General features: G+C 48.9%; 2 protein-coding genes across 7 annotated transcripts in view; one reads left to right on the forward strand and one right to left on the reverse strand.

The window, feature by feature from the left end:
• The window catches only part of LOC128335966 (cytosolic arginine sensor for mTORC1 subunit 2-like), a 42,726-nt gene extending 28,766 nt beyond the window's left edge, over positions 1 to 13,960 (forward strand). For both annotated transcript variants that reach the window (XM_053274957.1, XM_053274958.1), the window contains 4 exons: positions 811 to 921; positions 2,081 to 2,163; positions 3,504 to 3,598; positions 12,355 to 13,960. In XM_053274957.1, the coding sequence (XP_053130932.1) occupies positions 811 to 921; positions 2,081 to 2,163; positions 3,504 to 3,598; positions 12,355 to 12,420 (355 nt within the window). In that variant the 3' untranslated portion in view covers positions 12,421 to 13,960. The remainder of the gene's footprint in view (positions 1 to 810; positions 922 to 2,080; positions 2,164 to 3,503; positions 3,599 to 12,354) is intronic.
• LOC128335965 (RCC1-like G exchanging factor-like protein) overlaps positions 1 to 23,716 on the reverse strand; it is a 77,437-nt gene that overhangs the window by 23,101 nt on the left and 30,620 nt on the right. For 2 of the 5 annotated variants that reach the window (XM_053274956.1, XM_053274953.1), the window contains 3 exons: positions 23,489 to 23,662; positions 21,959 to 22,044; positions 13,749 to 15,647 (listed from right to left, as the gene is read on the reverse strand). In XM_053274956.1, coding sequence (XP_053130931.1) covers positions 15,570 to 15,647; positions 21,959 to 22,044; positions 23,489 to 23,662 — 338 coding nt within the window. In that variant the 3' untranslated portion in view covers positions 13,749 to 15,569. Of the gene's footprint in view, positions 1 to 3,273; positions 4,319 to 13,748; positions 15,648 to 21,958; positions 22,045 to 23,488; positions 23,663 to 23,716 lie in introns of those variants that run through there. The other 3 variants (XM_053274955.1, XR_008311792.1, XM_053274954.1) reach the window with 3 other exon arrangements.

Genomic DNA, 23,716 nt, shown 5'->3' on the forward strand with positions numbered 1-23,716 from the left:
TGGCTGTGGGGGCAAAGGGTGCAGAAGGCATTGAGTTCATCGGAGCAACCTTACACGGGGTCAGATCCTTGGTCCATCCAGCCTCTTCCACTCTGACTGGCAGCATCTCTCCATCTTTTAGGCAGGAGTCTCTCCCAGCCTTACATGGCGATGATGCCGGAGACTGGCCACCGTGGCTAATAGTTAAGGATGATGGGAGTTGTAGTTCAGCAACAGCCAAAGGGCCAAGATTGCCCACTCCTGCTCTAGATTCTGCTAGAGGCAGAGGGCAGTCACATTGCCATTCCTAGCCAATCATGTGGTAGGATAGCAAGAGATTTGTTATGTGCTACCTTTTCTTCCAAGAGTGGAGAATTCAGGGGACCTTTTTCAGGATTTTAGGAGGTCTGTTCTCTAGGGAGATTAAAGATAGGAATTAAAGTCCCTGATCTAGATAGGAACATAGGAAGCTGCCATATATACTGAGTCAGACCCTTGGTACATCTAGCTCAGTATTTTCAACCCAGACTGGCAGCGGCTTCTCCAAGATGGCAGGCAGGAGTCTCTCTCAGCCCGATCTTGGAGATGCTGCCAAGGAGGGAACTTGGAACCTTCTGCATGCAAGCAGGCAAATGCTCTTCCCAGAGTGGCCCCATCTCACTAAGGTAGAATATCTTACAGTCCTCACATGTAGTCTCCCATTCAAATGCAAACCAGAGCAGACCCTGCTTAGCAAAGGGGGCAATTCATGCTTGCCACCACAAGACCAGCTCTCTGGTCCCTCTGTTTTTAGAGCCTAACCCCTCTTTCCTCCGTCTCTCTTTCCTCCAGAGTAAAAGATTCTGTGGCAGGCAATGAAGACTCTGGATACATTCGTTTTTTCTCGTTTTCTCTCATTGAGGGCTACATTTCTTTAGTGATGGATGTGCAGACGCAGAAAAGGTGAGGCTTGAAGCTCCTTTACAAAGGCATTACGAGATCTTGCATGCGTTAAGAGACCCCTGATTATTCCGGGGTTCTTTTCACTTCCTTTGGGCTGAGATCGACCTTTTGACAGAGGTCAACCAGTCAATCAGAAGCTGCGTGAGCGAAAAGAGACGCAGAATAATTTACTCCCGTTTCAGAATATGTCACTATGTGAACAAAAGCAAGTGGTGGGATGTAAGAAAATCATCCTGGGACTTCCAGAATTACTGATTCCAGAGTTACTGATTTCCAACTCTGAAAAAAAATTAGTCCATAAGCCAGCTGCGGGGTTGGTACCACCTTGGGGGACAAATGCTCCTTGTGATTTTCGACAATGTCTACTTCCCAAGAAAAGGAAAAGAGGTGATAACTTTGCAAGGTTTTCAGCTGTCAGGGTGTTCTCATGATCTTATTGTCCTGACCACCATTTGCAATGGCATGTTCAATGCTTTTGAAAAGTTTTGAAAACACAAAAACTACCGTACAGTTTTATCAATGATGTCAGAGGAATGGAAAAGAGAATTGGCAGGCCTGTCCTCCAAAGATGACTCCATGGAGAGATGAGAGTCATTGTTCATTATTACCCTAGCCTTTTCTTCTCAGCAAAAATGACTGCAATTACTCTTGGTCCATTGAGCTCAGGATTGTCAACCCAGACTGGCAGCGGCTTCTCCAAGGTTGCAGGCAGGAGTCTCTCAGCCCTCTCTTGGAGATGCTGCCAGGGAGGGAACTTGGAACCTTCTGCATATAGGCCTGCAGATGCTCTTCCCATTCAACCTGAGACCTTCTGTATGCAAAGCAGATGCTCTTCGAATGAGCTATGACCCCATCCCTTCAGGGGAATCTCTTACAGCATTCATGTGTAGTCTCCCATTCAAATGAAAACCAGGGTGGACCCTGCTTAGCAAAGGAGCTAACAAAGACAACCACAGGGCTCTGTGGCCGCCAGGAGTCGACACCGACTCGACAGCACACTTTACCTTTTACCATTGCCAAAAATCACTGAGAGCATTTATTCCCCAAGATGGCAAAGATAGGCCCAGTTTGTGGGACTTAATCACAGATATCCCTTATTGTCTGTTGCGACAATTCTCAAACCTGTTTTAGTGATTTTTTAAAATGCATTTTTTGGCAGGTTCCCTAATAACTTGTTGTTTACAAGCGCATCGGGGGAACTCTGGAAGATGGTTCGGATCGGAGGGCAGCCCCTTGGCTTTGGTAAGTTGGATCCCAAGAGGTCAGCCGCTGGCATCCGTCGGGTTGAGTCTGAGTTGTCCCAGGTTGGCTCCGTAGCCTAAATAAGATCTCATAAGTCCAAGGCCCATCTAGTCCAGCATCCTGCTTCACATAGAGGCCCACCAGATGCCTCTGGAAGCCTACAGGCAGGAGTTGAGGGCATGCCCTCTCTCTTGCTGTTACTCCCCTGCAACTGGTACTCAGAGGCCTCCTGCCTTTGAGGCTGGAGGTGGCCTGTAGCCCTCCGACTAGTAGCCGATGATAGACCTCTCCTCCATGAAGTCATCCAAGCCCCTCTTAAAGCCATCCAGGCTGCTGGCTGTCACCACCTCTTGTGGCAGAGAATTCCACAAGTGGAGTATGCATTGGGTGAAAAAGGACTTCCTGAATTTCCTGGCAATCAATTTCCTGGCATGAACTCTGGTGCTAGTGTTATGTAACAGGGTTGTCCCCAGCCATTGGACTACAACTCCCATCGTCCCTACCCACAAGGACCTTTCTTTCACGCTAAGAAGTGTTACACAGATACCATCCAGACTGGAAAGCCCTGCTAACTGAGCAAAGAGGCAACTTTTCAAGTGGTGATTCCCTTGTATTTAGCAGGATGGGGAAGCTACTGGCCCTGTCCAGCCCCAGCACAGCATCCCTCCAGGGATTCTTGCGGGTGTCTACCCTATGTTTCATTTTAGATTGTGAGCCCTTTGGAGACGGGGCCATTGTATGTATGTACTTCGTTCTTTTGTGCCTTTTACATCCTTTATGCCTTTTACAGCTTGATCTAGTTAGTTAGTTAGTTTTAATTATTTTATTTAACACATCTCTCTACCGCCCCATACAGAAGTCTCTGGGTAGTTCACAATCTAAAAACAACCATTAAAACACTAAGACGATTAAAACAATTTAAAATACAGATAAAAACGTAAGACCCGAAGCTTTAAAACTGTAAACTGAAAGCCTGGCTAAATAGGTATGTTTTCAGGTCTTCCCTAAACATTTATTTAGTTAGTCATTCTTGGTGTAAACTGCTTTGTACACTTGTGTGTTGAAAAGCAATGTATAAATACACACACACACACACACACGTGATTTCACATGTGATATGTTTTTATTTTGTGTTTTAATGCTGTGTTGTGAGCTGCCCAGAGAACAGGATGTTATGGGGCAGCTAACAAATAAAGTATATTATTATTTTATCATTATTATTACTTCGAGCTGTAGTAAATATGGATTATTGCTGTAAAAAAAGATTGCCTGCTGCCGGCTAGAATAATCCGATTGTACCATGTGGCTGGGGACTGAGATCTTTCTCCCCCTCTTCCTAGATGAATGTGGAATTGTCGCGCAGATTTCTGAGCCTCTGGCGGCTGCCGACGTCCCTGCCTATTACATCAGTACGTTTAAGTTTGATCATGCACTGGTGAGTCCCGTCACCGGCTCTGCCTTGAGGGAAAGCCCTCGTCTGGGGGAACATAAGGGGTGGTGGTGATCAGAACATCAGAAGAGCCCAGCTGGATACACAGGAATTTAGAAAGCTGCCTCCTTTTGAGTCAGACCAGCTATCTCAGAATTGTCTGCACTGACTCGCAGCATTTCTCCAAGATCTCAGGCAGGAGTCTCTCCCAGCCCTACTTGGAGATGCTGCCAGGGATCTCTGTTTGCTATGGCTGCATCCCCAGGGCGTTCTGTTTGCTATGGCTGCATCCCCTGAAGGGAATAGCTAACAGTGCTCCAGGGAGGGCTGGTAAAGATTCCTACCTGTCACCTTGAAAAGCTGCTGCCAATCTGTGCAGACAATACTGAGCTAGATGGACCAAGGGTCTGACTCAGTAGAAAGCAGCTTACGGTGTTCCTAATATTTGAGTGGTTTTAATGGGTTTCCCCACATGAATTTTATGTTAATATTTTTAATGGCTTTATTTTCCTTCAGAGGAGGGTTGCACTCGCAGCTAGGATGGGTTGTCTCGACCTCCTGCTCCTAGACAGGGCCAATCAAGAGCTTTGGCTCACAGCAGGAGGGAGGGGCAATCCCCTGATCTCCCGTTCTTCGCCCTGTCTCGCTCCAGCAGGGCCGTTTCTTCGCTGCTCCTTCTTTTCGCTTGCTGTGGCCTTACTCTCTGCCTATATCTCGGCTGTGTACCTGTAAAGAGCAAGGGGAGAAGACAAACAGGCTGATTATTACCATTCCTCTCGCGGCTCCCTTCATACCCCTAGCGGAGATGGAGCTTCAACGCGAGGAGAGAGAGGTTTCTCCCTCTCTCTCTGAGGACTCGGTAGCACACTCTGTGTGTCAGGCTCAGTGGGCTGCGGCCTCTGCTCCCGCGCTCAATACCCGGGCCCAAGGATCGGCCAAGGCCGCTAAGAATGCCAAGAAGCTTTCAAAAGCCCCATCGGCGCCCCGTGCTTCCAGGGCCCGATCTCCTCTCCAGTCGCCCGCCCACGCAAGTCCACTCGAAGGGGGCGGGGGCGATTCCTGCAGGGGCGATTCCTCCGTTCCCGTACTGCAGCGGGGATCGGAGCCTGTGGAAGATCTTTCTGGTGAGCCTGGGGTTGCGGCACGTGGGGGATCGGGGCGTGGGGACTCCCTTTCCGCCCCTCCCGCTAAACGTTTTTGCCCGGCCACCGGGCCCAGCGTTGCCGCCGCTGCGAGTAGTGCGGCCGCTTCTGAGGAGGAGGAGGACATCCCTCCCCGCTTTGCGGCGCTCCTGTGGCGCGTGGTGGCCGAGGAGCTCCAGAGGCTGCCCTGGCCCTTCCAATCTGTTGCGGCCCAGCAGGTTCTTCCCGCCCAACCGCCCGCGGCGCCATTTTCACTCCCCGCTCAGCCGCTTCCCGCCAATTCTCCGGGGGCAGCCATTTTGTCTGCGGCCCAGGGCCCGGCTCCTATTCCCGGTCCTTCCACTCCCTCAGATGACGGTCCGCCTGCCCTATCCCCCTGTGGCCCGCCTCCTCCCCGTTTGGTCGCGCTGGTTCCCCGTCCAGCACCCCGCGACCTCCCTACTCCGTCGGAGGATTCAGGGTCAGATAGGGAGGAGGGGGAGCTCTCCGGGGATGAGGAAGACCCTTCCCCGTCTCACCAGCCTAATTATCGGCTGTTCTCACAGGCAGACTATCCTGTCCTGCTCCACAAGGTCAGGAAAACCCTTCGCTTGGGAGGAGTGACACCGTCCACCCCAGTGGACACTGAGGGGGACCCTTCTGTGCTGCCTCCCCTGAACGGTCAGGAGATTGCTGTTCTTTGTCCTCAGCTTTTCCTGGACCTCTTCCAGGCCGAATGGGACAAACCCATTGAGGGAAAAGGGCCCCCTCCTGCGGTCAGGCGCATGTACAACCCAAGCACCTCGCTTTCTGATAAACTCAGGGTGCCTTTTGTAGATACGGAGGTGGCTTCCCTTGTCACGGGAACAGTACTCCCTAAGGAAGGAGAAGACACTTTAAAAAACATAGAAGACAAGAAATGCGACGCTGCGCTGCGCAGATCGCATGAGGCAAATGCCCTCTCCATCAAAGCCTCGGTTGCCAATTCTATTTTTGCAAGGGCAGCAGTTTTGTGGGTGCAGGAACTTGTCCCCATGGTCCCTCCTGAGCTGCCCGTGCTGCACCAAGGTCTCAATAAATTAGGAAAAGCGGTCAGATTTCTGGCAGACTCTTCGTTAGATGCTGCCCAGTTGTCCGCCAGGGCGCTGGCTTCCGATATCACAGTTCGACGCCAATTGTGGCTCAAGAGCTGGAAGGTTGACCACAAGTCTCGTGCTAACCTTGCCAACTCTGCCTTCAAAGGAGGAAAGCTTTTTGGTGAAGCCTTGGAACCCGTCCTTATTCAGACCAAGGATAATAGGAAGGCCATGCCTTCCATGCCTTCCTCTCAACGTCAGGACCGCAGGAGCTACTCATCTGGATTTAAGGGCTACAGGTCTTCCTTTCGCCCCAGGCATAGCAGGCCCGATAGGTCTAACTGGAATAAGGCACAATCTTCCTTCCGAGACAATGCCTTTCGCAGGTCCCAGCAGTCTGGCCAGTCAGCTAAGCCAGGCTTCAAACAAAGCCAATCCCAATGACTCCCCTCGGGGCCCCCGCCTCCCGGTTCCTGATTCCCCCACAGTGGGGGGCAGGTTGGGGGAATTTGCGCAGGTCTGGGCTCAGACCTGTTCCGATGCCTGGATATTGCAAACAATCTCTACAGGGTACTCTCTGGAGTTTTCAGCGCAACCGCCGGACCGGTTCCTTCCCTCCCCCCGATCTCACAGGGTTTCCAAGCACCACCTGATGGAGGAAGCCATCTCTCACCTGCAGGACATTCGGGCAATCGAGCCTGTCCCCCCCGGGGAACAAGGGAAGGGAGTTTATTCCATCCTTTTCTTGGTTCCCAAGAGGAACGGGGAGTGGAGAGCCATTCTAGACTTAAAATTTGTCAACCGGTTCCTGCGGAGGAGGGGCTTCCGCATGGAGACGCTCCGTTCCATCCTAGTGGCCCTGCAGCAGGGGGACTTCCTAGCCTCGGTAGATTTAAAGGAAGCCTACCTTCATGTGCCTATCCACAACCAGGACCGGCGCTTCCTCAGGTTCGCTTATTCGGCACGCCACTTCCAGTACCGGGCTCTCCCCTTCGGTCTGTCGACTGCGCCTCGAGTGTTTACCAAGATCATGGTGGCACTCGTGGCGCACTTGAGGACCAGGGGGGTCCACCTGTACCCGTACTTGGACGACTTGTTAGTCAGGTCCCCCTCCCTCGACAGGGGCCACAAGGATGTCCAATTAACCCTCTCCGTGCTGGAGGTCCATGGGTTCATTGTCAACAAGCCCAAGAGTTCCCTGACCCCTCAGACCAGGGTTCTTCACCTGGGAGCCGTGATCGATACGGTACAGGGGACAGTCTGCTTGTCCGAGGAACGCAGGAATTCCCTGATTGCGTCCTGCCGCTCTCTAATTGCCTGCCCCAGGACCAACGTTCTGGCCCTGTCCCAGTTGCAGGGCCGCATGGTGTCCACCCTGGGCATAGTGCCATGGAGCCGGTTTCACTCGCGCCCGCTTCATTGGTTCCTTCTCAGATATCAGTCCCAGGTGATGGACCACTCCAGGCTCCCCATCACTCTTCCACCTCGGATTGTTCAATCCCTGCAGTGGTGGGTATCCCCAGCCTTATCGAGGGGGACCAACTTCCTCCCACTGGAACGAATCCAGGTGACCTCGGATGCCAGCCTTCTGGGTTGGGGCGGTCACTGTCTGCAACATGTGGCGCAAGGACTTTGGTCTGAGACCGAACGCTCCCATTCCATCAACTGGCTCGAGTTGAGGGCGATCTGCCTGTCCCTCCTGGAATTCCTTCCAGTAGTTCAGGGCCGTCATGTGTTGATACGCACGGACAACGCCACAGCCAAGGCACACGTAGCTCGGCAGGGCGGGTCAAAGTCCAAGCTGTGGATGAACGAAGCCTCCCTTCTCCTGACCTGGGCAGAACAACACCTCCTGTCGCTGGAAGCGGACCATGTCAGCGGAAAATTGAACGTGCTCGCGGATTGGCTAAGCCGCTCCCAGATAGACCCGGCGGAGTGGTCTCTGGATCCTCTGACCTTCAGGCAAATAGTACAAAGCTTCGGTCAGCCAGACATAGACGTGTTCGCAAAGCCGGAAAATGCCAAAGTGGTTCGTTTTCTCTCCAGGTACCAATCTCCGGGAGCGGAGGGAGTGGACGCTCTGACCTTCCGGTGGCCTCAGGGGCTGATCTATGCCTTCCCACCGTTCGCAATCCTCCCGCAGACAATTCAAAGGATCTGGATGCTGCAGGCGGAGGTCATTCTGGTGGCCCCTCACTGGCCACGCAGGCCCTGGTTTTCGGACCTGGTGGAGATGTCCACCCAACCGCCTCTCCAGCTGGGGTCGCACTGCCAGTTGCTCAGTCAGGGTCCAGTGTTTCATCCGGATCCGGCCTGGCTCAATCTATCCGCCTGGAGGTTGAGCGGGAGGCGCTAGTGGCCTGTGGTTACCCTCAATCTGTTCAGGCCACGATCCTGGCGTCCAGGAGGCCTTCCACGGTCAGAGTCTATCAATCGACCTGGAAGATCTTCTCAAGATGGTGCAGTGCTCAGGGTGCATCACCGAAATCCGCCTCTGTAGGCCTGGTTTTGCGCTTCCTCCAGCAAGGCCTGGACAAAGGGCTCCGCCCTAATACCCTGCGTCGTCAGCTCTTTGCCATTTCTTCTGTGATACCTCTGAAGGGCTCTTCGCTGGCTCAGCATCCTCATGTGCGAAGGTTCCTCAAGGGGGCCGCGATTATTAATCCTCCCCCAGTTCATAGGTTCCCTACCTGGGACCTTAATCTGGTCCTGAGAGCCCTTACCAAGGCTCCATTCGAACCTCTGAGGTCAATTTCTTTACGCCTTTTATCCCTTAAGGTCTTATTTCTGGTCGCTGTGACTTCTGCAAGGAGGGTTTCGGACCTTCGTTCTCTGTCTGCGCGTAAGGAATTGTGCCTCGTTTACCCGGATTATGTGCTACTCCGCACAGATCCTTCCTTCATCCCTAAAGTGAACTCTGTGTTTCACAGGGCTCAGGAGATCATGCTGCCCTCCTTCTGTCCTAACCCCTCCTCTCCCAAGGAGCGGGAGTGGCATAAGCTGGACGTGCGCAGGGCAGTGAGGATCTACCTATGGCGCACCAAGTCCTTTCGGGTTTCGGACTCCCTCTTTGTTTCCTTTCAGGAGGGTTCCTTGGGAAAACAGGTTTCCACTACTACCTTGTCGCGCTGGATTTGCCAGTGCATTAGATTGGCATACATCAGTTCAGCAACTCCAGTCCCAGAGGGGATTACTGCGCATTCCACCAGGAGCGCAGCCTCTACAGCTGCCTTCGCTACCTTGGCTCCCCTGGTTGACATTTGCCGCGCTGCCACTTGGGCCTCTATTTCCACCTTCGTGAGGCATTATAAGATCCACGATTGGACCTCGGCAGACGCGGCCTTTGGGAGAAGAGTATTGCAGCAGGTGGTTTCTCCCTGAGCCAGACCTCAAAGCTCCCACCCGGTATATCAGGGGCTTTGGTAGGTCCCATCCTAGCTGCGGATGCAACCCTCCTCTGAAGGAAAATGAAGCGTTGGCGCTTACCTGAAAGATCATTTTCTTCAGAGGTACGGGTTGCATCCGCCCCCACCCGCTTTGTTTTTTGTCTGGGCTGTTTAAAATGCTGTCCTGTTATCCACCTTCCCACCTGTTTCCTATGTATCTGTGGGGCGGTTTCGCTCTGGGGTGGCTGGTACCCCTTGCAGGGGTTGAGTTGGTCATGCCGAGTTCTTTTCAGCTGTTCTCGCTGGGTTTTTTCTGCCTGGCTATCTGTTTATTACTCCTTTTACCTCGAATTCTGACTTGGTTTCTCTGGAGCAGTGCTAGAGCTGGCTATGAACTGGAGATCAGGGGATTGCCCCTCCCTCCTGCTGTGAGCCGAAGCTCTTGATTGGCCCTGTCTAGGAGCAGGAGGTCGAGACAACCCATCCTAGCTGCGGATGCAACCCGTACCTCTGAAGAAAATGATCTTTCAGGTAAGCGCCAACGCTTCATTTATTTGTTGGTGGTGGTTGTTAAATTTCTATACCGCCTTTCATTAAAACAATCTCAAGGTGGTTTGCATTACATTGAGAATATTAACGGTTCTATTTTTGATTGTGACCCGCCCTCAGCCACTTTTGGAAGGGCAGTACAGAAACGACATTTAAAAAAAAATAATGGTAAAAAAGAACATTTCCACAGACTGTGTCCCAGGTTAATGCTCTCTGGACAGAGAAAACTGGGAAGCAGACACCCCTGAGATGCTAGAGTCCTATGTGCGAGGACAGGTGCGCGTTTCGGGGTAGTTCCACAAATTAAGCTTACAATCTAGTTTAGGGGTAAATTTTCTTCCTCCGGCACCATCGTCTTTTAGGCCAGCCTTGGCAGCAGCCAGCTCAACTCGGTAGCATCATGCTAGTCTCATTTCCAAAGCTGCCCTATTCCTTTCAGCATCGCAAGCTGGCCTAATGAATAGTTTCAACTTACTGGGTCAGGCGCGGTTATGTTTTCCCCAAACAATACCCAGAAAAATATCCATTACATTTCCCGTTCTGCCGCATTAAGTCTCTTTTGCAAACCTGACCTTTTCAGGACGAGAGCTGGTCAAGTATGAATGGTCCCGTTTGCTAAGTGGGGTCTGCCCTGGTTCGCATTTGAATGGGAGACTACTCTGGAAGACCTTCCTTTTAGGGGGATGGGGCCACTTTGGGAAGAGCACCTCCCTGCTTGCATGCAGAAGGTCCCAGACTCCCTCCCTGGCAACATCTCCAAGATAGGATTGAGAGAGACTCCTGCCTGCCACCTTGGAGAAGCCACTGCCAGTCTGTGTAGACAACGCTGAGCTAGAGGGACCAAGGGTCTGGCTCACTATATGGCAGCTTCCTATGTTCACTGGTTAAAAGAGAACAATTTGTTATGGAGCGACTAACAAAGTTGCTTATTTATTTATTATTATTTATTATTATTATCAAACGTTCTCGCAGCAGAACCAAGATTTCTTCTTCTCTTCCTTTTAACCCAGATGTTGTTAGACTACAACTCCCATCATCCCCAGCTGCAATGGCCAAAAGCCATTGTTTAAGTATTAATATTTGTATAAAGGCCACTGTGGCTGGGGATGATGGGAGTTGTAGTCAAACATCATCTAGGGTCCCAAGTTAGAGAACCTAAGCCATTCCGTTTTGCAACCCTTTCCCTATCTGGAAGCTCTCATGTGTACCGACAGCAAAGGTCAAATGGGTTATGTCCATTCCGTTTATCTTCTTGAACATTAACCGGACTGATAAGATAAGCCCGCAAACGCCTATCTTAATGCTAACACAGTGCTAACCCTCGTTCTGACTCAGGTGATAAATCGGCACCTGGGCTGTGCTGTTCCAGCCATCAGGCGGGGCTTGCGTCTGGGAAGGCTCCTCCGTATGAAAATATTCCCCCATGTATGGGAAAGCAGCAAGCCTGGGAGAAATCTCGCCTGGGGTCCCTGGTAGGTTAGGTTTCTCTGTGCAGATAAGGGGTGTTATTCCCCTATCTGCGGTGTGTACAGCCCGCCTACAAATCCCCACCTCTGTGGGAACAAGGTTGTGGTTGGTCTTATCTGCGATAACCCCCACATTCTGGCTGAAGTCCCACATGCCCCCTAAATGAGTAAAACGGCAGGTCTGTCCTGCCCAATCTTTCCGATTTCTCGGCGCACAGCTCAGAATCGAGAACCGAGGCATGTTAAAGCAGGTCGTCATATTTCAAGAGCCCCGTTGTCAAGTCCTCTCTTCCTTATACTGCCAGTGCTCAGACCTGTATTGCCCAAAACACTGCAACTGATTTAAAAGAAGCACTTAATTAAAGAAGAAAAATTCCTCTTCCGCAGAGGAGGGCATGGCTTTTAATCTTCAGAACTGTTGTTTGCAAATACACGCAGGGCTAATCAATTGATTAACATTGTATGATTAATCTTAGGAAACTGCCTTTTGTGGAGTCAGACCCTTGGTCCAGCTAGCTCAGTATTATCTACACTGACTGGCAGCAGCTTCTCCAGGGATTCAGGCAGGGGTCTTTCCCAGCCCTACCTGGAGATGCTGCCAGGGATTGAACCAGGGACCTTCTGCATAAAACACAGATGCTATATCCCTGGTCTGTGACCCCCACCCCTTAATTGCCCAAGATTTCTGTAGCAAGCATGACTTATCCCCTTAGCTAAGCAGGGTCCACCCTGGTTTGCATTTGAATCTGCGTGTGAGAGAACTGGAAGAGATCCCCCTGAGGGGGATGATGGGGCCACTCTGGGAAGAGCATCTAGGTTCCAAGTTCCCTCTCCGGCAGCATCTCCAAGATTGGGCTGAGAGAGATTCCTACCTGCAACCTTGGAGAAGCTGCTGCCAGTCTGTGAAGATAATAACTGAGCTAGATAGACCAAGGGTGTGACTCAGTATGTGGCAGCTTCGTATGTTCCTACCCAGCTAGTCTCAATGAGCTTTTAGCAGCAGCTGACATCCTGACTAAATGGTTCTACTCAGGAGTTACTCTAAAGGACTACGAAATTTCAAATGGGACTGTCTCCAGTGAAGGGAATCAGGATGTCAACCCCACCATTTAACCCTCCTGTGAAATTTTGCATTCTGATTCGTTTCTCCCCTCCCCTGCCTAGGTACCGGAAGAAAATATCAACGGTGTTATTAATGCACTCCAAGTCAGTCAAGCTGGAAAACATTAGAAACCCTTTGGAGCGGGACCTGGGCATATTTTACCGCTTTTTGTTTTGTTTTCAGTATTTTCTCGAGGGATTAAAGAAGTTTTGTTTCATTTTTTTACTCCAAAGAGAGCATGGGATAAACATCATTGTGCCATGAAGGAAAGAGAAAACCCAGAGACTGCTGATAGGCAAACTTTAAAAAAAAAAATTTTTTTTAAATTCTTTGGTGGGGTGGGAAGGCCAGCTCGTTGGGCTGACCAAAAGATACTGTGAAGGTGTTCTGAAGTCCAGCTGCAGAGCAAAATGTAGCCATGATGCTTTTGCAGGCAGGGTGTGTGAGATGCTCAACGGGGACGCTCCAAAAGGCAAGAGCCGAGATGACCGTAAGCTAGCTGCAGGGAGCCGAGTCTGCTTTGTGAGTGGAAAGAGCCATTTCTGGGAAAGGGGGTTGTGCACATATGGGGAGAGGAAAAACCATGGGATTAGGAGAGGAAGAGGAGTGACACAGTCCAGCCTGCAGGGCTTCCTCCGCCGGAGGCTGTGCAGTTCTGTGTTTGCAGGGAAAGGGCGGTACGGAGTTAAGAGCTCCCCCAGCCCGGCAAGATCCCCGAAAGGCCTGTTTTTGCTTCCGCGCAAGGTCTATTTCTGCAATCAGCTGCCCCTAGAAAACTGACCAGGAGGGCATGCAGGTAAAGATTTTTTCTCAGCGGTTGCCCTCCAGCAACTTATTCCAGGGTAGACTGCCCCTCCACATGGAGGCTTTATTCAGTCATCATGTCCAACCACTTTTGAAGTTCCTCTCTGCTGCCCCCTCAGTTTCTTTTTAAAGCCATTTTAGCTCGCCAGATGTCACATGGAGGATTACATGGAGTCATTACAGTGTGCCCCAATACTGGGAACTGAGGCAACATGACCGTCCTGCATTGATAAATCATAGCTGGCTCTCGTTTGCAGCAGCTCAGGACAGGGGTGATGGTAGACCCCGCATCAACAGGACTACATTACCTCGGGATCCCAACCTGTGGTCCTCAGAGGCTGCTGCGTTACAACTCCCATCACCCCCAGCCACATTTTACTGGGGATGATGGGAGTTGTAGTTTAGCAACATTACCTGTTTGGAGTCACAGGCGAGCATCACCTGGTGGTGACCTTTCCCTAGGAAACCCAGCCGGCCCAATCCACCGGACAAGTTTTCTAAGCTCTCCTTTGAAATGGATGGTGGCCGTGTCAGCAGCACTAGGGCGGTGTGCAAGAGACCTTCCCCGTGGATCGTGCTGCCCCCCGCCCCCATGTATAAACTCATCCTTATGAACCTGGTGCTCTTTCAACCAATTCTGATGCAACATCCAGACTTTTGAACTGTTTATTTTTGTTATTGTGCCTCCAGCAACCATTCAGGATCATAATGGGGGTGGGTCGAGACCAGGCTAGTGGGAATGGGGGGGACACACCTGTGTTCTGAATATTTGTACATGAGACCTCTATATTACTGCAACTGTGTGCCTCTAAGAGAGTCCTCTGCAGTCTCCCAATTATATCTCTGCTGCAAAGTTTTCCAGTCTCTTGCAGTGCCTCTGACTCTTTCTTTTTCTGTTAGGAGATACGTAGGAGCCTCTCCCAGCCACTAGACCCACACCCGTCTGTTCACCACCACTTCTTTCATTTTCAAATAATCTCCGCGATCGCTGCGGCCAATACAAGAACTCCTGTGGCAAGGAGTTCCACGGGTGAATTGGGCCAGTATGCCAAAACAGACTGAATGAACTGCTTTACAAGCCAGTTGTATACAGAAAGCAAGCAACGTTTTGTCCATCTTTCCCCGATGCCCTTTAAATGGGACAACTGTTCTGAAAAAATAACTGGGAAAGGGAGGCTCAGACACTCCCAGAAACACCACCTGGAGGGCTCCTAATCCACCAATGGAGGGACACGAGGATTTGCTCTGCAAATGCCCAGATGCTTTATTTGTATTTTATAACACAAAACCCACTGTTTTGTGAAGTTTTCCACTGTAAAGTCAGTGGAAAACATAAGGCACTCTGCATTCTACTGAGTGAATGCCAGATTCCCACTTGCCACCCTTCATTTTACTTTTGTTATGCACTTCCTCCAAAAAGTTCAAGAGTACATGACCTCCCACCTCCTCTTTAGTTCTCACAACCACCCTGCAAGGTAGACTAGGCGGAGAATTACTGGTCCCAGTCTAATCTTTGCAGCTGATCAGCCAGAGAGATTTAACTTTAGACGCCAATGAAAGAACAAAGCCACATTTTTTTATCTTGCTGGCTGCAGACTTGATGAGACGACGAAAGGAAGAAAAGAGTTTGGTTAATGAAAGACCATTGGGTTTGCAGCCAACAATCTGCTAGTCTGGGTGACTGTAGATTACCCCTTTAAGCTGAATGCCTTGGTCCTGGACGAAAAAGAACACTCAAGAGCCCAGTATGAGAGCTGAAAAATGAGAATGAAACCACCAGGGAAAAGGCCTGCAAACTAAAGAGGAAGATGTCGTAAAACTACTAATATTAGAAGACCCCCTCAAGTTCTGCAACTAGTTCAATTAAAATTATTTTTTATCCTCTTCCATTCTCCCCCCTCCCAGCAATCTTATTTTATCCTATGGAATTAGCTGGGGAGTTTTTTGCTCTTTACTTCTTGAATGGCCATCAACTGCGATGTCTGGGGCACGCTTTTATCCCACTGCCTCAATATGTGTGTGGCTCTATGGTCTGAACCAGGAGTAGATGGTGCTCTGTATCTCTCGGGGTGGGAGGGAGGCCACCCCACCTCCGGTATTATGAAACCAGAGATGATCAGGAACTTTGGTCACCTCCTCAGAACGAGCATGGGACAGGCATCGGGGGAGAAAAGCGAACTCTCCATTGACCATGGGTTCCATTTTCGGGTTAAATAATCCCCGTTTGAGAATCGGCGTTGCCCTGAAAAAGTGCCTCCATCTCCGTCAGCCACTGTTTGCAAAGACTAGGCATCTCACTCGCAGGGAACCATCTGCTTTGAAGGGGATTTGGCCACCGATATGCTGTGCCTCCCGCTGGCCTGTTTGCAAGGAACTCTGGGAGAAGCTGCGCCAGCACCAGATGGCTGACAAAGCCACCAAGGCCCAAAAAAGTTCTGGTTTTGTCCTCTCTGTTGGAGTGCCCAAGTGCAGCTTAAATAAAGGATTTCACCCGAGTAACCATGTGGTCGACTCCACAGGCAATGTCCACCACTTCTCCTGGTACAGTCACCTAGAGGGGAGAAAGAAACTGGGGGTAAAATGAAGGCATTCCCTTTCTTGGGGCTCTAGGATCAGTGGTGGACCATACAGAAGGTCCCAGGTTCCCTCCCTGGCAGCATCTCCAGGTTAGGTTGGGAGAGGCTCCTGCTTGAAACTTTGGAGCGCTGCTGCCAGTCAGAGCTATGTGGAGCAATGATCTGACTTGATATGCCCAGAATGTTCAAATCCCCATCCAGCCATGAGACTTACTGGGTGACTCTGGGCCAGTCACTTCTCTCTCAGCCTAACCTACTTCACAGGGTTGTTGAGAGGAGAAGCTCAAGTATGTAGTACACCGCTCTGGGCTCCTTGGAGGAAGAATGGGATATAAATGTAATAATAATAAGAAGAAGAAGAAGAAGAAGAAGAAGAAGAAGAAGAAGAAGTGAGGCACTAGTGAGACACTACCTTGGCGTAGTTGTGGGGCTTGTGCGCTCTGAGGAAGTTGAGAGCTATGCCAGAGGTCCAACCATACTGGACAGGTCTCACCAGAGGAGCCACACAAAGAGTGCCTCTCCCATCAACAATATGGTGAGACGTAACTTTAATAAATCTATACCGGATCGGTCGTCGCCCGGGTCAACAAGGAGCACACCAGGTGCTGGAGTCCCTGGACATCTGGTGGCAAGTGGGCTACAGGACTCAGGATCTTCAGTTGAGCAACCAGGGCTGAAGACAGCAAAGTTACTGGAAGAAACGTCGCTTAACCGAAAAAAGTATACGAAAAATGCCAACAAGGAAATAATGATCTGCTATTACAAGACTAGACTTGGACAAGTCTAGTCCAACTAGAAGAGATTATTTAAAAAGAATAAAAAATTTGGAAAAAAGAATATACCAAATTTGGAAAGAGAAGCATCCAGATACAGAAATAACAGAACAAAGGCTAGCAGACCAGAGAAGATTCATAATCAGAAATAAAGTATTCACAGAAGTTGAGCTGGAAGAACTGCAAAGAGCAACACAGGCTCAAGATATGGTTGAAGAATGATCACCAATTGAAGAAGTTGCTCGGGCGCAGGTGGAGGAGGTGTTGAAAATTGAGGATGCCACTGTTGCTGAACTCTTTCAAAATCAAAACCAGGCAACCTCCCCTTTCCTCAAAAACCCGAATGCTGTTTAACAGAAAAGCAACAAGAACTAAAGCAAAAAATAACTGAGCACATGAACCAAACAACCACCAGGGTTCAACTTCCAGCTCTAAAAACAGTTGCCAAAAAAACACTTGCTCAGGTATTAAAAGATGTCAATGCTGCACTTGCGGAGATAACAACCAAGAATTTGCAAGAAATAAACCAACTAATGTACAGTGCAGCAACAATAACAACACAAGAGCTCGGATATAAGATCAATGGACCTGTCAAAAAAGAAAGTAGTACATCACCTAAATGGAAGATTAGATTAGAAAATAAAATCTCCAGGCTTAGATCAGATGCTAGTAAATTGAAAGATATGAAAGACAAGAAGCTGAAGAATGAAAACACCAAACAATATCTGATCCAAAAATACCACCTAGATTCAAGGAGAATTAGAGAAGTCCTAGAAATAATAAAGCAGCAAATAACAGCAGTGTCAAAGAAGATTAGCAGATATGAAGCCAGAACTACACAACACAGGCAGAATCTCCAATTCCAGTCGAATCAGAGACGTTTCTACCAAAGCATAGAAGGAGAAACTGCAAGAAACATAGAAACACCAAATAAAGAAGAATATGCGATTCTGGGGGAAATTATGGGACAATCCAATAGATTATAATAAAAAAGCAGGCTGGATGAAAGAGATCGAAAAATGTAACCAACAAATGCAAGATCTAATAATAACACCAGAATTAATAAGTGAAAGAGCAAAGAAAATTAAAAATTGGACTGCGCCAGGCGACGATGAACTGCATGGCTTTTGGCTTAAACACCTAACAAGCCTTCATAAACAACTATCAAAACAGTTCAATCACATTTTGCAAGGAGGTGATATTGAACAATGGCTAACAACTGGGAAAACTCATCTCATTATGAAAGACCCAGCAAAAGGTGCAGTTCCAAGTAATTATAGACCGATAACCTGCCTGCCAACCATGTTCAAATTATTAACTGGAATAATAGCAGATGAAGTGATGCAACACTTATTAACTAACAAACAGCAAAACAAATCTAAGTGTTGCATGGATTGACTACAAGAAAGCCTTTGATTCATTGCCTCACACATGGATACTAAAATGTTTAGAAACAACTGGTGTCAGCAAAAACATTCAGATATTTATAAAAAAGCAATGAGCATGTGGAGTACACAGTTAACAATCAATGGCGAGACGCTTGGACAGGTTAGCATTAGAAGAGGCATTTTCCAAGGGGACTCACTATCCCCTCTGTTGTTTGTAATCGCCATGACCCCACTTTCACAAATACTAAACAAAACAGGCCTCGGATACCAAACATCTAAAACATCAAGTAAAATCAACCATCTGCTGTCCATGGATGATCTGAAGTTGTATGGAAAGTCCCAGTCAGAAATCGAATCACTGCTAAACACTGTCCGTATATTCAGTAGTGATATAGCAATGGAGTTTGGACTAGACAAGTGTGCTGCATTAATAATCAACAGAGGGAAAATAACAAAAACAGAAGGAATAGAACTGCCTAATGGAAGCAAGATCAAGAACCTAGAAGAGAAAGAACCTTACAAATACTTGGGCATTCTCCAGGCTGATAACATCGCACACACTGAAGTTAAAAGAAAAATTGGAAGTGAATACATCAGGAGAGTTAGAAAAATCCTCAAGTCCACTCAATGGTGGGAACACCATACAAGCCATAAACACCTGGGCTATACCTGTTATCAGATACACTGCAGGAATAATAGACTGGACCCAGGCTGAGCTAGAGACACTGGATCGTAAGACCAGGGAAATCATGACCATCAATCAATTGAAGAAGATGCACTTCAAATGGTCAATAATGCGAAACTATTCAACACCAATGAAAGAAAGCAGGCCTACAAGAAAGAACAAGTCAAGAACCGAGCAGAAAAATGGAAAAATAAGCACATGCATAGTCAATATCTGCACAATATAAGTGGAAAATCAGACATCACCAAGACCTGGCAATGGCTTAAGAATGGCAACCTGAAGAAAGAAACAGAGGGTTTAATACTGGCTGCACAAGAACAGGCACTAAGAACAAATGCAATAAGAGCAAAAGTTGAAAAATCAACCACAAACAGTAAGTGCCACCTTGGTAAAGAAGCAGATGAAACCGTGGCCCACCTAATCAGCTGTTGTAAAAAGATCGCACAGACTGACTACAAACAAAGGCATGACAAAGTAGCAGGGATGATACACTGGAACATCTGCAAAAAATACAAGCTACCTGTAGCCAAAAATTGGTGGGACCATAAAATTGAAAAAGTTGAAGAAAATGAAGATGTAAAAATATTATGGAACTTCTGACTACAAACAGACAAACATCTGCCACACAATACACCAGATATCACTGTAGTCGAGAAGAAAGAAAAACAAGTCAAAATAATCGACATAGCAATACCAGGGGATAGCAGAATAGAAGAAAAAGAAATAGAAAAAAATCACCAAATACAAAGATCTACAAATTGAAATTGAAAGGCTGTGGCAGAAAAAGACCAAAATAATCCCAATGGTCATTGGCGCCCTGGGTGCAGTCCCAAAAGACCTTGAAGAGCACCTCAACACCATCGGGGCCACAGAAATCACCATCAGCCAATTACAAAAAGCAGCTTTACTGGGAACAGCCTATATTCTGCGACGACATCTATAACAACAGCAACAACATTGACAATAAAATTCAGCTATCCCAGGTCCTTGGGAAGGACTCGATGTCTGGATAAAACAAACCAGTCAATAACACCTGTCTGACTGTGTAAAATAATATAATAACAACAACTGGAGATGCCAGGAATTGAACTTGGGACATTTTGCACACAGAAGCAGGTGCTCTAACCACTGAGCAGCAGGTCCTCCCCCTGCAAAAACTATCTTGGGCCTATACCAATCAACCAATCAACCAAAATGGAATGGGATTAGGAATACACACAAACACCACCCCACTCCCAGTGCACAAGCTGTCCTTGTTCTGCAGCAGTGAATCCATCCAGTGGCAGTGGACTGGACAAATGGATAATTAAGGACATTGATACACCGCTTTTCAACAAAGAAGTTCCCAACGTGGTTTACTTCGAAAAGCAATGCCTCTGGAGTGCTCAGAGACAAATCAGTAGGATGATGAAAACGGTTCCCTCTGGTTAGCCCCACCCCAAATCCAAATTCTGGTCTCACTTTGTCCCCAAACAGACTGGAGGGCTTTTGGCTTCTGTGGAAAGAAGCCACTAGTCCATGAAATCTCATCTTTTTCACTCTCTTTCTTTTTGCAGTGCGTGCTTGCTCTTATGTCATCATGAGGCAATGAGTTCTACAGGCCGGCTCAATGTCGGGTAGCCTCAGCTCCAGGGCGCAGCCCAGGCTCGGCAGGCAGCGAGTCCCAGGTACAACCCCTGGCATCTCTCGTTCAAGGCCTCTCTCTCTGCACTTGGGTCACCCCCTGCTTCCCAACAGCTTGAACACAGGCCATACACTGAGGGAAATAAGTATTTGATCCCCTGCTGATTTTGTCCGTTTGCCCTCTGACACAGAAATGACCAGGCTATAATTGGAATGGTAGGTTTATTGTAGCTGTGAGAGACAGAATAACAACAAACAAACCCTCAAAAGCCCAGTGCCCAAAAGTCAGCGATGGATTTGCATTGTAGTGAGGGAAATAAGTATTCGATCCCCTATCAACCAGCAAGATTTCAGGCTCCCAGGTGTCTTTTCACTATATGCAGGTAACGAGCTGAGATGAGGAACACCCTCTGTAAGGGAGTGCTCCTAATCCCAGCTTGTTACAGTACCTGTATAAAAGACACCTGTCCATAGAAGCAAGCAATCACTCAGCTTCCAAACTCACCACCATGCCCAAGACCAAAGAGCTGTCGAAGGATGTCAGGGACAAGGTTGTAGACCTGCACAAGGCTGGACTGGGCTACAAGACTATCGCCAAGCAGCTTGGTGAGAAGGTGACTACAGTTGGCACGATAACTCGCAAATGGAAGAAACACAAAATAACTGTCAATCTCCCTCGGTCTGGGGCTCCATGCAAGATCTCACCTCGTGGAGTTGCAATGATCAAGAGAACGGTGACAAAGCAGCCCAGAACTACACGGGGGGAACTTGTCAATGATCTCAGGGCAGCTGGAACCATAGTCACCAAGAAAACAATTGGTATCACACTACGCCGTGAAGGACTGAAATCTTGCAGTGCCCGCAAGGTCCCCCTGCTCAAGGCAGCACATGTACAGGCCCGTCTGCAGTTTGCCAATGCACATCTGAATGATCCAGAGGAGAACTGGGCGAAAGCGTTGTGGTCAGATGAGACCAAAATCGAGCTCTTTGGCATCAATTCAACTCGCCGTGTGTGGAGGAGGAGGAATAATGCTGCCTATGAGCCCAAGAACACCATCCCCACCGTCAAACATGGAGGTGGACACATTATGCTTTGGAGGTGCTTTTCTGCTAAGGGGACAGGACACCCTCACCGCATCGAAGGGACGATGGACGGGACCGTGTACCGTCAGATCTTGGGTGAGCACCTCCTTCCCTCAGCCAGGGCATTGAGAATGGGTCGTGGATGGGTATTCCAGCATGACAATGACCCAAAACACACAGCCAAGGCAACAAAGGAGTGGCTCAAGAAGAAGCACATGAAGGTCCTGGAGTGGCCCAGCCAGTCTCCAGACCTTAATCCCATAGAAAATCTGTGGAGGGAGCTGAAGGTTCGGGTTGCCAAACATCAGCCTCGAAACCTTTCTGACTTGGAGAGGATCTGCAAAGAGGAGTGGGACAACATCCCTCCTGGGTTGTGTGCAAACCTGGTGGCCAACTACAAGAAACGTCTGACCTCTGTGATTGCCAACAAGGGTTTTGCCACCAAGTACTAAGACATCTTTTGTGAAGGGATCGAATACTTATTTCCCTCACTACAATGCAAATCCATCACTGACTTTTGGGCACTGGGCTTTTGAGGGTTTGTTTGTTGTTATACTGTCTCTCACTGCTACAATAAACCTACCATTCCAATTATAGCCTGGTCATAGGGCAAACGGACAAAATCAGCAGGGGATCAAATACTTATTTCCCTCACTGTAGGTAGGGACCAAGAATGACAGTGTTCTCCTCCAGTTCCATTCAAGCTCCTTTCATCCCCTCAGCCAAGGCCTTACCCTCCACGGGAAGTACTGGTCTTCCATTCGGCCGATCCCCAGACAGCCTCTCACATTCTTGCCCCACACGAAGAGCTCTCCTCGGTCTGCAAACCCAAACGCAACACACACCCCATCAGTGACCCGGATAGACTTCATCTGCTGCTGAAATGTGAGCATCTTAAATCCAAATTCCTCTAATGGATCCAGGTTTTCCACTCCCCTTTTCAACTCTTTTTTTTATTATTTTTTAATAGAGATTTGTATAAACAGAGATGTGGCACACTCTTTGCTAAAACAGGGGGTTCTCTAAAACGGGGGGTTCTACAACTCCCATCATCCCCAGTCACAATGGCTGGAGGGATGATGGCAGGAATAGTCCAACATCATCTGTGGAAACAAGGCAGAGAACTCCTTGGCTAAAGCCTTAGGAACAGAGGAAGCTGCCATATACTGAGTCTGACCCTTGGTCCATCTAGTTCAGTATTGTCTACCCAGACCGGCAGTGGCTTCTCCAAGGAGGAGTCTCTTTCAGCCCTATCTGGAGATGCTGCCAGGAAGGGAACTTGGTACCTTCTGCACAAATGCAAGCAGGCAGGCGCTCTTCCCAGAGCGGCCCCATTATCCCCAAGGGGGAAGATCTTCCAGTGTTCTCACACATGTAGTCTCCCCTCCAAATGCAAGCCAGGGCAAACCCTGCTAAGCAAAGGGGACAATTCATGCTTGCTGCCAGAAGACCACTATGAGTAGGGGAGATGCAAGGAAATTCCAGCGGATCGTTATTTTACATTTGGGGTGGCTCTCTGCACTATCAGGAGTGAAAGAAAAGCAAGGAAGCCTGCTGGCTGCCAGAGGGTGTCGCACTGCTGCCCCCTATAGGGTGCATTTGACACTGCAGTCCTCATTTTTGGAAAAACCAATCCACCCTTGCTGAGTTGTGGAAGACAGAGAAGATACTAGGCACCTTGTTTTAAGTTTGCATAAAGGTTTGCAAGCATCTGCATGCAGAAGGTCCCAAGTTCCCTTCCTGGCAGCATCTCCAAGATCGGGCTGGGAGAGAGATTCCTGTCTGCAACCTTGGAGAAGCTGCTGCCAGTCAGTGTTGACAATACTGAGCTAGATGGAGCAATGGACAGACTCAGCACGAGGCAGCTCCCTATGTAGCCTAAGAGAAAGGACTTTAACTCAGTAGTACAGGATCTGCTTTGCAGGCAGAAGCCCCATTTATATGCAGGCAAATCCCTGGCAGCATCTCCAGGTGGGGCTACAGAAATCCTTGCTCTGAAACCTTGCAGATGCTGCTGCCAGTCAGTACAGGCAATACTCAGCTAGATATTATTCCTTTTAAGGCAGCTTCCTATGTTCCTAAAACCAGAGCTAATGGCTTGCAGATGCAACAGAAGCCGAAGTAATGACCATAGAAGTTATGCCGAGAACAACCCTGGATGAAATAGGATCCCCCCGCCCCCCCCCCCCAAAAAAAAGAAGAAGAAGAAGAAGAAAGAAAGAACAAGGCGAGGAGAAAACATTTCCCAAGTTGAGGAAACTTACTGGTGATGGCAGCGAACTGGCTGAGTCCGCAACGGATCCGAGCCATGCAGATATCTGGGCTGAAGCCCAACGAGCCAAACAGGACGGGCGGGATCATTTCGGGAGTCGCTGCTTCCGAAAGCTTTGGCCCTTTCCCGAGGATGCCGTAGCCCCACACGAAGACGTGGCCTTCCTCTGGGTTGGATGGAAGAGGAGGACATTAGGCTACATGTCAGGGATCATGGCTGA

The sequence above is a fragment of the Hemicordylus capensis genome, chromosome 12 (genome assembly GCF_027244095.1).
Source record: "Hemicordylus capensis ecotype Gifberg chromosome 12, rHemCap1.1.pri, whole genome shotgun sequence".
Lineage (NCBI taxonomy): Eukaryota > Metazoa > Chordata > Lepidosauria > Squamata > Cordylidae > Hemicordylus > Hemicordylus capensis.